The sequence below is a fragment of the Parasteatoda tepidariorum genome, chromosome 4 (genome assembly GCF_043381705.1).
Source record: "Parasteatoda tepidariorum isolate YZ-2023 chromosome 4, CAS_Ptep_4.0, whole genome shotgun sequence".
NCBI lineage: Eukaryota > Metazoa > Arthropoda > Arachnida > Araneae > Theridiidae > Parasteatoda > Parasteatoda tepidariorum.
The window spans coordinates 92656281-92671623 of record NC_092207.1 but is presented as its reverse complement, the minus strand read 5'-3'; the positions used below and the strand labels follow the sequence as shown (position 1 = coordinate 92671623).

Below are 15343 nucleotides of genomic sequence, written 5' to 3'. Positions count from 1 at the left end.
TTTTTGAATCTGAAATATAGTTTATTTTAAACTTCAAACGATTTCTCTTTCCAAGTGTATCAGTAATTTTTTTTAAAAAAAGGAACCAATTTACTTTACCATTTTAATCACATTTTTAGGAAGCTCCGAAGATGAAAGGAAACGTTTAGTTCGTCATGCAAAACGGAAGGCTGCAGATGACGCCTGGCAAATGGAGACCAGTCTCATTCGAAACGGTTTCAAGGGTACCAGAGACTGGACATCGTCGGAAAGAAAGGAACTCCTGGAAAAAGGATCAGTGACCGGATACTACGCTACAAGTGCTCACGATATAGACAATTATCCAGAACTAGCTGATGATCCCACAGCTATCGTTTTTCGGAAATTGCAGCCAGGTTCAAATTTCGATGTTTGAAAGTAAGTGTTATATAACAATAAGACTTCATACTTTAAGATAACAAGATACCAAATTTGCATCAGAATGTGACTATACACAGAAACTTCAACAGTTTTTCTATGTGTTGCATTATTTCAATGCTATATTTCAAAATTTATCATTAAAATTTTTTTTATCTCCAGAAAAATTTAAAGTTTAATGCTCGAGAGCGTTAGAGTTATAAATGCCTCCTTTATATCGGTTTCAATTAATTATATAAAATAAATATCAATATTAATTTGAAGAAAAGAATAAATACTTTTGAAATAGTCTTTAATTACTAAATTTTTTTCATTAACTCATGTTTTGTCATTAACTCATATCATGCTACGTTGCTTTGTCATTAACTCATATCATGCTACGTTGTTTTGTCATTAACTCATACCATGCTACGTTGTTTTGTCATTAACTCGTGTTATAATATTTACCGTAAGAAGTAACTCAAGAGCTTTAAAATGAATTTTTTCTTTAAAAAAAAAATAAGAAAATAAAAACATAATGTGAAGTGTGAAAAGTGAAGCATATATTAAAACACCTAAGTGTAACTAATATAAGCAACGATCACAAATTATTAATTCACACAATTTCCTAAAAATAAGCAAATTCCAAAAATAAGCAAAAAATGAGGGATTTTTTTTATCATTTAAGCAAGATAAGAAAATAAATCGAATTTCAGAAAAGTCCTTTATCAGACAACAAGGGAATTGTAAAATTATACTGTGAAAATGAACTGTAAAAGTATATTGTAAAAGGGAACTGCTAAAGTAAATTTTAAACGCTTTTCTGAAAAGATGCAAAACAAAGCGGCGTGCAATGAAGCCTAAATTTTTTTAGAAAATGTACAATCTAATTAGCAGCAAATACTATTTTTAATTACAATGGAAAACAAAAACATTTGTAATTATACAGAAGAATGGGAACAAAAAATGGTAGGAAATTCGACAAGCGAGCTTTTTTTTTATTTATCTTTTTTTAATTCTTATTTACGGTTTAAAATTCCTAAACAAAATCACCACAAATTTGTTTATAACAAAATATTAGGCAATAAAAAAATAGGCCTACATTTCTCTGTATAGTAATTTTAAATTTGAACTCAATCATTAAAGATTTGTTCAAGAAATTAGTGAATTCAGCGGACTTCAAAATTGTAGCTTCAATAACTACGCTTTTGAAGTTTTGCACGCAGCTTACTGCAAACAATTACACAAAAATTCCAAATTCGAGTACCTGGATATATTCTTTGGCTAAAACTTCGGGTACATAATTTTAAAGTAGTAACAAGCCATCTCCAAAGCAAAGAAAATTATTTTTTTCTGAAATACTAGAGCGGTTTAAACCTCTTGAGATACTATGCAACCAACCTCATGTAATATTGTTTACGATATAAATTATTCTAAATTCGACTGACGGCTTTCAAATATTTGTAGCAGGAAATCAGTTGAAGTAAAAAAACAATTCTTGGAAAAACTCCGCGTGATAAGACAATTCTTATTTCAGATCAATATTTTTAGCAAATGACTCCTGCAGATTCAATTTACTTGTAAATTAAAGCAAAATAATTAAAAATGTCATTATAATTTTTGGAATTTTTTAACGAAAAAAAATCGTATTGCAGTATTTTCCGAATATCTACCATCAATCAAAATTAGATGCCATAACGTGAATTGTTCTGATGTGATTTTTTAATTGTTGATTTTTAGATTACACATATACTATCTGCAGCGCTACCAGTCGAAAAAAATTTCAATTAAAAGCATAAACTCTGGAACGGGTAAAAAATTTATACCTAGTCACATGAATCCGCAGCAAGAAATTCTTAACTGTTTTCCAGTTCTAAATTTTTGAAAACTGTCAGTCTGATTTAGATAGTAAATCTGAAAAAAGTTAATTGTTTTAATTTAGAGTATATTTCTCTTTTTCAGGTGAATATATCAAAAGAAAAATATATGACCAACAAAACCAGTGAAAAATGAATGTTCACAAATTGGTACCCCTTGTTCCGTCCATTAAAAGCCTCTTGTTTAAGCTTCGCGCAATCACAAGAACTCGGCAACTTATTGCGTTCATAAAAGCAGTGAATAAATGGACTACGACAACTTTAAATCGACATGGTGCACATCTTCCCAATGTTCAAGCCTTTCCCAATTATCTTTTCAACGTGAAAGAAATCGTCTGGATTTTACAAATTCAGATAACTGTTAACCGCAAACAATACACAGCAGAAATCAAATCGCAGAAGAATATGGATCACATTTTCATCGTTGACGTAATCGCTAAACAATGGTTGTGATTTATAGCGTGTTTGCGTCTCGTATAGAGATCAGAGGAATCATTGAAAGCTCAGATTAATTGAATATCTGAATTGAAGACGAAGAGAATGTTGACGAAAATGGATCAAGAGAATATTGCTTTTGTGTAACAACAATCGATTATTTTAAAAATTTAAAAGTAAAATTAAGAAATCAAAATTAATTCTAGTGTTACTAGTAATTTTTATTATTTTATTTAGTTTTGATTTAATCAATTTTCTTAAATATTAAAATTGAGAACAAAATAAGAATTTCTAAGAAAAATACAAATATCAAATTAATCAATATTTTAAAAAATTAAAATTGTAGTTGAACTTTTTATATTTTTTATTCATTTTTTTAAAAAAAGGGTCAGCACTTTACAGAGAATAAATTTCTTTACAAATGATTTAATTCTTTTTATGATTATTTTTTAAAAATTATAAAATTTTCTCTATGTTATAATTTATTTAAAATAATATTCTTCTTATTAAGTAAATAAATACTCTATCCTTTCATAATATTTATTCATTTGTCTTTCCCTGATAACATAAATTTAGAAATTTTAAAATATACCATTTTATCCATATTCAGCATTTACTTTATGCAGAGATCTATAATTTTTATTTTTATTTATAATTAAAATCTAGTAATAAATTGATGAATCTAAATATCATCTATGGTTTTTGGTGCTCAAAGCTAAAATATTGGAAGTGTAATTTTAAAATTACGTAACTCATAAATCATTCTTGTACATATTTATTGTTTATTATAAAAAGATAATACTCCAAATAATGTATATTGAAATAATACATTTATAGAATATGATTAGGAAAAGCATAAGTGCTTTACTAATACAGGGTATATACACAAAAAAGCCTTATCCTAATTCTTGCTTGAATCATTATATATAAGTTATGAAAATACATTGCTTTATTCTGTCAGCAAGAAAATTTAATGTAGTGATAAATACTTTTTTCCAATCCACCAAAAAATAAAAGACTCTAAGTAAAATTCTGACAAACAATAACGTTTCAGTAATGCTACGAAAACATTATATTCAGCAATCAGAAACCTAATGTTCGAAATTATTTGATTTTTCCTACTTATGTAAATAAAATATTAAAAACATTTTTAAAAAAAGCTGGTAGATTTCAATCAAGAAATAACTGAACTTTTAAGGCATCCGACTGTTTTTGATACAATTTTTCATAAAAAAAGGCTCAATTAAAATTTTAATTTTATGTTTCTTAAGCAGGGGAGCTAAAATTATAAATTTAAAGTAAATTTTATAAAAATTATAAAATTTTATTTAAAATAAGGACAAATTTGGCCTTAAAAGCATTAATTTTTAATGTCACACTGTTAGCGTATACAAATTTTATCGAAATGAAAATCCCTTCAGAAAACGCATTTAATATGCAAGAAAATTCTAAAATGTAAGACAATTCTGACAACAACAAGAGTTGATAATTTGAAAATTAATCTCTGGACATGGATTTATTTGCCTAAAAGTTATATATAAACAAATAAATAAGGGTTTAAGTACTCAACGCAAAACAAAAAAAATTTAGTTCCGTTTTCGTGAGTATACTTCCCCGCATCGGTTTCGTCTGTCAGCATAAGAAAAAACAACTCTTAGCTTCATTTCCAAAAATCGGAGATAAAAATTTAAAGGGGTTTTGGAAAGATAATGAGCTAAAGTTTAAATATGGACAGTAAAAAAGAGAAACTTTCATCAAAATTGCTGATTTTCATTCAGTCGGATACCTTAATTAAAAATCCATTCCTAAACATACATAAAAATAATGTATTAAGTAATTATAAAAGTTTAAATTATGTTACTCTTTTTGGGCACTTTTTTTCCCACCTACTTAATGAGTATGCTGATATTATAATGATATTTTTAAATATATTTAAAAAGGATCTGATTAAATTATTCAGATATGATATAATTAGGAAAAATATATTAATATGATACTTTCAAAACAGTTTTTATTATAAAATTGTTTATACTAAGAGGTTTGCTTTTTCCCTACTATTATATTTTTGTTTAAATTTCTTCATTGAATGAAACTAATCGATAACTTTCATTCTATATACACACTGCTTCTATATGTGGATCATACATATATATATATATACATTCATCGCACAAATGTAAATTCAAATATTGAAGTTTTTCTCTACTTGTAAAACGTTTATTAAAAACTTTGTAAACATGGGTTTAAATTTATCTTTTCAATATGGGAAATGTAAATAAGTAAACTCTACAAGATGTAAAGAAAATATGTTTTTAAAATGTATAGTGCTCATTAAAATAATATGCGAACTGCACTATAAGGATGAGATTGTTGCCAAAAAGTGGTAATTATTGTTTCATTTATGGCAATATCAATAAAATTCTTTTCATTTCATCAAAAGAATAGAAGAGGTAATAACATTGATCAGATTAATATTCTATCTATAATAAAAGCATTATTCGCAAATACATTTACAACAAACATTATTACTTCATTATGAAATTTGACGTTAAAAAAATTACATTTGTAATCAACAATACTTATTTTTTGTTTTTAAATATATGATTAGTTTTTCCGTGCTAGATTATGTATAGTAAATAAAATTCCATGCCTCATTTAAAATTTATAATGAATTCGAAACTTTCACGATCAAATAAATGAATCCACAATTAGTTAAGAAAATTCATTATGAATGGTTTTAACATTATCTAAAATTAAGTTTGTAATCAAAAGTAATTTTTTTATTTAAAAAAGAGGATTATTTTTCCCAAATCAGATAATGTGTAGTAAATAAAATTCCATGCGACATTTAAAATTTTAAATGAATTTAAAACTTTTACAATTAAACAAATGTACCCACAATTAGTTAAGCAAATAAATTATGAATGGTTTTAACATTAAGTAAAATCAAGTTTGCAACCAACAATAGTATTTTTTTTTTATTTTTAAATACAGGATTATTTTACCCAAACAAATTATTTGTAGTAAATGAAATTCCGTGCTTCATTTAAAGTTTTAAATGAATTCGACACTTTTAAAATAAAACAAATATATCCACGATAAAATGCTAGTTAAACAAAATAATACATAATAATTTTGCTATTTCAAGATGCTTAATTTTCAAATAAAAAAAGTTAACATTTCTTTCGATAATGCCTCCAATTATTTATTATTTGTTTTATTGATGAAATTTCAATGATTTCTCCACTATTTTTTTTTTTTACTTTTATTCAATTTTTTCCGGTAGCTTACTTACTGATGCAAATTTAATCCATTTGTTAAAAAGTATTTCAGAAGGTACCTCTTCTACCCGAAACTAAATTCCTTGCACGATTCTCTAACAAATTTATTAAATAAAAAATTCAATCACAAATCATCACATCAATTATAGTTTCTTTTCATTAAACTTCATATGTGTGTGTAACATTTCATGGAAGTGAAATCATGCTTGCTTTGGAAGAAAGTTCTACAGGCTTATTATTGCATTTTTAACGAACTGTGCCAACACCTACAATTTGAAAATTTATTTCTTCGACACAAGAGAATTTTTGATAAAAAAAAAGAGTTTTTATGTGATTTATTACTACAAAGTGCGGGAGTGGAGAGAGAGGATATGCTCAAAAAAAGACAAAGAAAAACTTGGGAGCTTCATTCCTATTCCTTTATTCATTCCTCTTGCCGTATCACATATTCGAACAAAAAAAAAACAACAACAACAACAAAAAAACATGAATTGTGATGAGTGAGACTTTCCTTACCGGTGAAGAGGAAGTCATTGTGATGTTCTGATCAATTTAACAAATAATTTCTGTTACTAATTTAAGATTGAATAAATGATGTGAATTTTATCTTGGTCTCTTGTATTTTTTAAATGACTTATTCAACACTCTAAGTATCCAAAAAAAAATTAACATTGGTTTGAAAATTTAAATTTAATGAATAGTTTGTCACTTGAGTTAGAGCTAAGTTCTCAACAAGTTCCAATATTAATTATATAAAGTTTCTCGAAAGATAGCGCTCCTAATTAACAAAATCTATCAAACAATGTTTTCCATTCATGATCTACAGCAACAATGGGGAACAGTCTGAGAGCTTATTTTTTAACAGCTCTATAATTTGGAACAGTTTTGCTTATCCGGGTCATTTTGCCCGCATAAATGTATGCTTGCTTATCGTGTACCATGATGAAGTTTTTGCTGGTTTACTTGCTCACCCATACAAATAAACTTAGTTGTAATGGTCTGACATACAGCAGAGAATATTGCTTCTAAGAATTTGCATTCAACAGTGCAAGTGCCTTTTAGTCAGAAGCACTTTTAGTACGCAAAGTCACTTGCTTATAGGGTAACCATAAGTAAAGTAATTAAAGTAGAGTTGTTTAAAGATCAAAATTGAAAAGAATTGGGGTCCCGAATTTTTTGGACAATGACGCTGCAAAACCCTACTTCGGTTAAAATAGGCAAAGCAAGTTCAAATATATAAAAAAAATTAATCCTTCTGAAATTGACACAACATTTTAGTGCATCGAATAAGAATCACCTCATTGATTCCAGCAACTTTTTTCAATTTTTTATAGACTGAAAATTCTAATGATTTCAGAAAACTAGAAGTTGCTTAAAGTTTTGCATTAATGATTCTGAACTATGAATGCTCAGTGGGGAAAGGCACTGAGCTGTCATTGGGAAAAACTAGAATTCGAACTTCAAATCGATGGGTACAGGCTTGTCTGGGAAATAAAGGCGGTCTTGTGCACAACGCTAACAACATTGTCACAATCTCGCCTTTGTAATGAAATTGTGAAGCCTTATTCTCCACTACTCCTTTGGCCCACAATAGGGCTGTTGTAGGAATACTTTATTTTTACCTCAGTGCAGGATAACTAAGAGAACATAAGATCTCAGGATCAGACAGAAAATTTCTCAGGTTCGTGCCCTAAGGACTGAAAAATTTTAGAGCTTACCCCGACTGTTACAAAGAATATTAAAGACTCATCCTTTAAGGTAACTCAGAAAATATCATTAGTTGCTTGTAAAGTTTCATTACTTTAAAGCACTCTCCCATGACCATGGCTTACAAATAAGTTCTTTCGCTCTTATAGCACTTAAGCACTAAGTTGAAATGTAATAAACTTCACACGAATTCATATCCACGCAAAAACCTGCATTACAACATAAGGAGATTTTAATTCTACTAAGGGAAGAATGTTGCTTATAAGTAATTCAATAGTGAATAAACATGTCCCACCTGATATTCTTATAAATTAGACTTTTAGAAAAGGCAGTACATAAAATAATTATATCAGGCATATTTGTGTCATTTATTAAGTGCCAAAATCAGTCCAATATCAGTTCCACAAAAAGCAGTCAGAATATTAACTCAATAAAGGGAATTTTTAGTAGCGGTTACTTTGGACCTTATTCAAAGTAGCTGGACTCATCTAAAGACTCATTTGTGATAGAAGCAAAACAATGTAAATAACGGCACGGAAATGGACCCACTATAATTTCGGTTCCATAAACAAGAACCTTCCTCTGGGTTTAAAGACCAAATGACAGCAGAAAAGTAACAAGTCAAACCCATGCAAAACAGTTTAACCTAAGGGAAGAGAAGCGAGATAGTTAAAGGAAAATAAGAAACAATATCAAACCCCCTAACATCTATTTCCTATCTTAACCACTTCACACGTGATTGTCTCGTTACTTTTCCTATTACCATTTGGTATTTAGACACTAATGAAGGTTCTTATTTATAGAACCGAATTTATAGTAGGTCCATTTTTGTACTTTTAATTGTGCCTTATTCACACGTAGTACAAAGTATATCCTATCCTCGTTTAATCTTTTGGGATTATCTTTGCATCATTTTCCCCCTGAGGTATTTAAAAAGAGTTGATATCTGAAAGTTCTATATGGCTTCGATTTTACTTCGTCATAGACATTTGAGATACGTTTCTTGCTCTATTTTATTACATTTTTATCGACTAATCAATTCAAATTTTAATAATTTGCATCCAATCTGAAAAATAATAAAATTTCCCACAAATGCTTAATGTAAAGCAAATTATTATTATTATTTAACGTTTAAATTCAGTATAATTTTCAATGAATTTTTTCCTAAATATTTGGCGAAAATTATGAAATAATTTAATTTTATTAAATTTAAAACAACTCTTTTTCATTAAAATCAAATATATGGTTTTTAAAAAAAGTTTAGAGAACTAGAATTATCAATTTGATTTACAAAATATTTTCTCCTTAATTGAACTGTTTATGATATCTGATTTTATTATCAGGAAATAACAATATGAAAATGCTTTGCTAAGAAATACATTTTGTCTTTTATTCAGTCATAATTAATCTAAGAATTTGTGATAATTATGTTCTTTTTCCATCAATTTTTTTTTCATTATATTTTTATAATTTCATTAAATGTCATATTAATAAATATTCATCATTCTTGCTATTATTTTAAGCAAAATATTTGTCATTTTGTGCACAGTCAAGAACAACTGCCGTTTAGATTTTGCAAAATTTTATTCTTAAATCAATATTTTAACCGGAAAAAAGTAATTAAGACTGAATTAAATAAAAACATTGGAAATATTTTATGATATCTTAATTCTGTCTATTAATTAAGAACTAAATAAAGGTATCTAATACAAAAAGTAAGAGGTTCTTGGCACTGATAAAATTTTGTAACTTGCACTGAAAAAATTGGTATCTATCAGTATGTAATACACATTTTTTTTTTCGTTTTTTAATGCAATGACAAAATGATAAAAGTAAACTAAGTATAAAACTCTCTGTTTTTCCCATAGTCAAATGTACTTAAAAAAATTCAAAGCTGGATTAAAGATCTTTCCTGGATTGATCCTGATATTATAATCCATATGTATCAAACCTTATCTTAAAAAAAAGAATCAAATCTAAAGGAATTTAATTCAGAGCCATTGTAAAATGTTGTATAAATTTAAAAAAATATCGCGGAATTTTCATTTTTGGAATTCAATTACGACTTTTCAATTGAATAACTCTCATTTCACAAGGTGGAAAACATAGTAATTATTAAAATAAAAAGAATAAAATAAGAAAATAACTTTCATGACATGAAAATGCGCATCCCCCTTTCCATCTACTTGAAAATCAAATTAAACGAAACTTTGGAAGAGCACCTGTGCTGTTTCACTTTCATTTTTCTTATTGCTTACACACCAGTTCCAATTAGTTACTTCAATTACATATGCATCTTTATTTTATTTATTTATTTATTTTTCTTCAGAAACACACATACATAATGATAATTTATTTTCAAATAAAGTTTTTCACATTTATTCTTACAGAAATATTTTATTCCTAAACATCGATTAAATGGAACGCAGCAGGATTTTGTAAATCGAGTCTCAATGAAAAATTCTATGCGTGAGGAAAAAAAAAAAGACTGAATGAGAAAATACTTTTGAAACGTCACAGTACTATGCAATTGGTCAAGAATAATGAAATACAAGAATTAAAACCAGTTGTGAATGTTTTTGGCAACCAATCAGCTCAAAAGTCAATGTAGATAAATTTAATTCTTTTTTAATAATTATCTTTTTCTCCATCGGAGCAACAACTCGGTGTGGGCCCTGATCTTCTCTAGAAATTTTTCTAGCCTTATCTTCACCCAACAAATGTCTTCCATTCTTTTATTCTTTTTCTGTATGCTGTACCAGCAGTTCATTTAAGCCATCTAAAATTTGGTCTGTCTTTTCTGCGAGTACCTGTTGGTATTACGTCGAAGTTTTTTTTTTCCCTTTTAAGACCGGAATCATCATGCATCCTGGTGACGTAATCTGCTCATTTTATTCATTGTAGTTTAGCGAAATTAGCTGTATCAGGTTCTCTATATGAGTGGTATATCTCTTGATGAAAGCTTTTTAGCCATATACTATTTTTTGTACACCATCTATACTTCAATACTTTTCTCTCAAAGACACTCAACATATCTTTATCTGTACAAGTCATAGTCCCAATCTCACATACATATATTAAAGACTGTTATATAGTAGAATCTTTGTTTTTTTTATTTGGGTTACATTTAATTTTATATATTTTCGTATTCACTTAAGCCATCTATTGGCAGTCATTATTCCTCCTTGAATTTCTGTTGCAATATCATCTCCGTTGTTGATTTCAAAATCCAAGTAAGCAGAACTATCTACAAATTCAAAATTTATATTAATTAAATTCAGTTTTTCTACGAGGCTTGTGCTTAGTTTTCCTTACATTGATTTTTAGTTCCATCTTAAAAACTCCTTCCTTCTCGTTCACGCTGAAATAATGGGGTGAAGTTTCGCACTCTTTTTCTCGCTCTCGTGATATTTCCGGGCTAAAGTATTCAAAGTAATGCACCAAAAAGATAGAATCAACTATTTCTTATGCGCGGTATCATATTTACTTCCCAATCTATACACCAGATGGCAGTATCCGACTATTTGTCATCAGTTTAGAGATAGTTTAATTTAGACTAGATATTAGCACTCATCAATCAAGCATATTTGCGAACTTAAAAATAAAAAATGAATACATATACTTACACTTATTTATTATTATATAAAATTAAGTGTAATATTTACACTTAATTTATGAAATTTTCTTGGTTAAAAAATAGGAACTTTTATGACCGTTTTCGTTACAGCGACACGACCATTAAAAGGCTAGAGAATTAACAATATTTTCCAATGGCCTCTGTCTGAATATACCGCATTTTAACTCGAATTTTAGTTACATTTAATACTAGGCATATAAAACTGATTAACTTATCAGATATTTTAAACTTTCTTATAACTGCATGGAGAGCATTTCTATTGATGCTACTATAAGCAGTTTTAAAATCAACGAAAATAGGGTTGATGCTATATGTTTCTTTATCTCCTCTAAAATGTGTAAAATATAAAAAAATTGCTCGACTGTGAAGCTTTTCTAAATCTACTTTGGTATTCTCCAATAGTTTTTTCTTAGTAGTGAAATTGATTGTTATCCAGCTTGACACACAAAGATAAAAAATTTTGTTGTTGTTACTAATTCTTAAAAATGGTTAATCTGGATTAGATTAAGTTAAGAAGTCAAAAAACCTTTCAAATGAGTAGAGATTTCAAATAGAAATCCTAGACTAAGTGCAGGTTCAAAGATCCTTCTGCCCTAGTTCATAGATAAATTAGAGACAACTGTATCAAACGTGGAGATAACGTTCAGAGATAACTGTGTCAAACTTGGAGGTAACGTTTAGAGACAACTGCGTCAAACGTGGAGATAACGTTTAGAGAAAACTATGTCAAACTCGGAGAAAACGTTTAGATATAACAGTGTGAAACATGGAGAAAACGTTTAGAGATAACTGTATCAAAGTGGAAAAAACATTTAGAGATAACTGCATCAAACATGGAGATAACGTTTACAGTTAACTGTATTAAACGTGAAGATAACGATTAGAGATAACGCTTAGAGTTAACTGTGCCAAACGTAGATAAAAGTTTATTGATAACTGTGAAAAGTGGACATCACATTTAGAGATAACTGTGTCAAACTTGGAGAAAACGTTTAGAGATAACTGTATCCAACATGGAGGTAACGCTTATAGTTAACTGTCAAACGTGGAGATAATGTACAGAGATAACTGGGTCAAACGTGGAGAAAACATTTAGAGATAACTGAGTCAAACTTGGAGAAAACGTTTAGAGCCAACTGCATCAAACATAGAGATAACTGTGTCAAGCGTGGCTTCTCTATCCCTCAAAATATAAGGGCATTTCTTGAACACGAGTTATGCAATACAAGAGACATTCCATAGTTCTTTAAGCGCTTTTATAAATTCGAAAAACTACTCACTTTAAGTGCAAAGCACATCTAACATAGATGTCTGCGCAAAAACAGTCAAATTTGCTAGAGAACTCCCCGTTTCTTCGTGTCCCGCAGTGGACTGATCGTTAAGACACGGTTCCCAGCAGATCACCGATTTCGAGCATCACTGGCTGCGGTCAGTGTCCGGGTGGGTGAACACTTGGATCAGTCTGCGAAGGGTCAGAGGGTGTGAGGTATTGGTCCTCGCTAAAGTCTAAAGTACTCGATTTCGCATGCAGGTCATCCCCTCTGCATAGGTTCAAAATTGTTATGACAAATCTTCGGATAATCCTCAGGAATGTTTCCCAGACCGTCTCCAATAGCCAAATAGGCAGCTCCAGTTTGACGTAAATGAACTACAACTGTGACATTCTCTTCGTATTTTACGCAACTTGCAATCCTCTTAGAAGCAGTTGAGACCTCATAAATCAATCTGATTTTTTTTTATTCATCTTTGTACTCCTGCATTTTCCTTTTGTTTCGAGCACGTTATTTTGAATCACCCAACATATAGAAAGAAAGAAAGAAAAAGAGAAATTGTTTAATCATATATTAAAATAAATATCAAATTAATTTATTACCGTAGCGATTTGAAAGGAAGAAAAATAAACGCTTGTTTCCAGGTTAAAAAAAAAAAGGTAACATTATTATTTTATCCCTTTTAAGTTCATTTTAATTCAACATCCCAGTAGAAAAAATGCCTGCTAAAGCGAACGAGATTTATTAAATTATAAAAGAACGAACCCCAAGAAAAGAAATACAGTTATTTAATTCCAGTTAGAAGAATTGATACTATGAAGTAAATGAAAAATTGAAATGGAATGTGAGAAATCTTTTAAATAGATAAGTTCACACAAGAGTATTGAATAGAAGTATTCCATTAAATGAAAATTGTTCTGCATTTCTGGAGATAAATAATGAAAGCGAAAGTTCTATAATCAAATCTTGCTTTGTAAATGTTAGAAAAAAAGATTTTAAATGAAGGGGAGCAGAAAGCTTTGAATCAGTATTCAATACAGAAATTAAAGCATACAAATGCATTTTAAGTAAAGCTTTGTATTGATGTCTAGTAAAATTAAGTTTCTTTCAAATGTTACCAATCAATGAAAGGCATAGGTAGCAGATACTCCAACTTTATGAAATTTAAGATTTTTTTTTCAGTGGCGGGCACTTGTGTCTATTTCCCATTGGTTTCAGAAATGCCAGAATTGCTACTCTCTTATCGTTACCCAGTGGGCACCTGTGGCTAAGCCATGGGGCTGTGGAGTGGCGTCGCTCACGTTATACAACCACAAAAACCGTTTATAGGGTGGGTTACATTCACAGAAAAGAACGAACATAGAGAGCAATGCCCACACGTTATTCAGGTATCAGGAGCATCATATTAGATGGACCAACGTTGCTCTCACAGTAAGGATAGATAGTACAGAGAATGAAAAACATCCATGCCTTGTTCGGGATTCGAATCCAAGACCTCTCTGGTGTGATGTCAGCTCTCGGACCACTACACATCCAGTGGCTGCCGATAAAAACAATGCGACATCAAAATTGAATGCTATTCAATAAAAGGATTTCGGAAATATTTATTATCACAATAAATTTTTGATTCTATTAAAAGAAATTTTAAAACCAACCAAATAGCTCGCGGTTACCACATAGCAACTTCATTCCCAAAATATATTTTTAAAATCCTTTAAATTATTTGGTAAACTTAATTGCATACGTTGAATGTAAAACTGCAATTATGTCTGTAATTTCTCATCGTTGTAATTGTAAAACGCTAACAAAATCGATTCTTCTTTTAACAATCTCTGTTCTTATTTATTTTTTCCTCTCCCTCGGTTTCGTCTTTCTCATTCGTGTTTTCACAATTATCATTTTCCACTTTAATAAAAATATAACTGTAATAGTAGAAAATGACAAAAAAAGTAGTATAATAGTTAAAAGTAATTGATTATACCTTTAACAAATGCATATTAAATATCTCTATAAGCAAAATAAAAACAGAATAAAAATATCATTAAAAAAAATAATAAACAGAAAATTAGTTGAATATTACCGTTGTAACTTTTATTAACTTTAAGCTGATGAAAGCCAAAGGTTTTCGGATTTTTTTTTATTTACTTAAGGATCTTTTCATATGAATTTTTGACTAATAGTAGTAATACTTTACTTACGTCGCACTAAATCTGCAGAATTGGCTTTTTCTAACTAATAAGAAGAATGCACCGACAATAATAAGGCAGGGTTTTATTCTATTATAATTTAACGTTATACACAGAGATATTTTTCCAAAGTAGCAGAAAAATCAAGTAATATTAAGTATACACCTTAAAAATTCTAACCATTTTCTAACCTTTCCTCAAGGAGTAATTTTGTCTTAAGGTATAAATCAGATTACACTTCCTATTAGTTTCGCAAATTGACAAATTTATGAGAATATTTTCCCTGCATAAAAATGGTTTAGCTCGACTGAGAAAGCAGAGGGGGCGATATGCAACTCTCTATGTGTAAAACCACTAAAGGGTTAAAAATCTTGGTAGAGAGAACTAACGGGTTAACGAAAACCCATCATGAGTGAGAAAATATTAGAGTATATGAATTATAATAATTTTAAACACAAAACTTTTGAGAGTGCAAATTAAAATATATTTTTAGTCGAAAAAAAACGCTATTGCAAATTTTTAAATTATATTTATGGCACATTTGCAAAAAAAAAAAAAAATCATTGCCTATATA

General features: G+C 29.1%; 1 protein-coding gene across 1 annotated transcript in view; it reads left to right on the top strand.

Moving 5' to 3' along the window:
• Positions 1-2969, top strand: part of LOC107455277 (teneurin-m-like) — a 445997-nt gene extending 443028 nt beyond the window's left edge. Inside the window, exons 35-36 of the mRNA XM_016072782.3 lie at positions 120-396; positions 2338-2969. Of these exons, the coding sequence (XP_015928268.1) occupies positions 120-394 (275 nt within the window). The 3' untranslated portion in view covers positions 395-396; positions 2338-2969. The remainder of the gene's footprint in view (positions 1-119; positions 397-2337) is intronic.
• The last annotated feature ends 12374 nt before the right edge of the window (positions 2970-15343 follow it).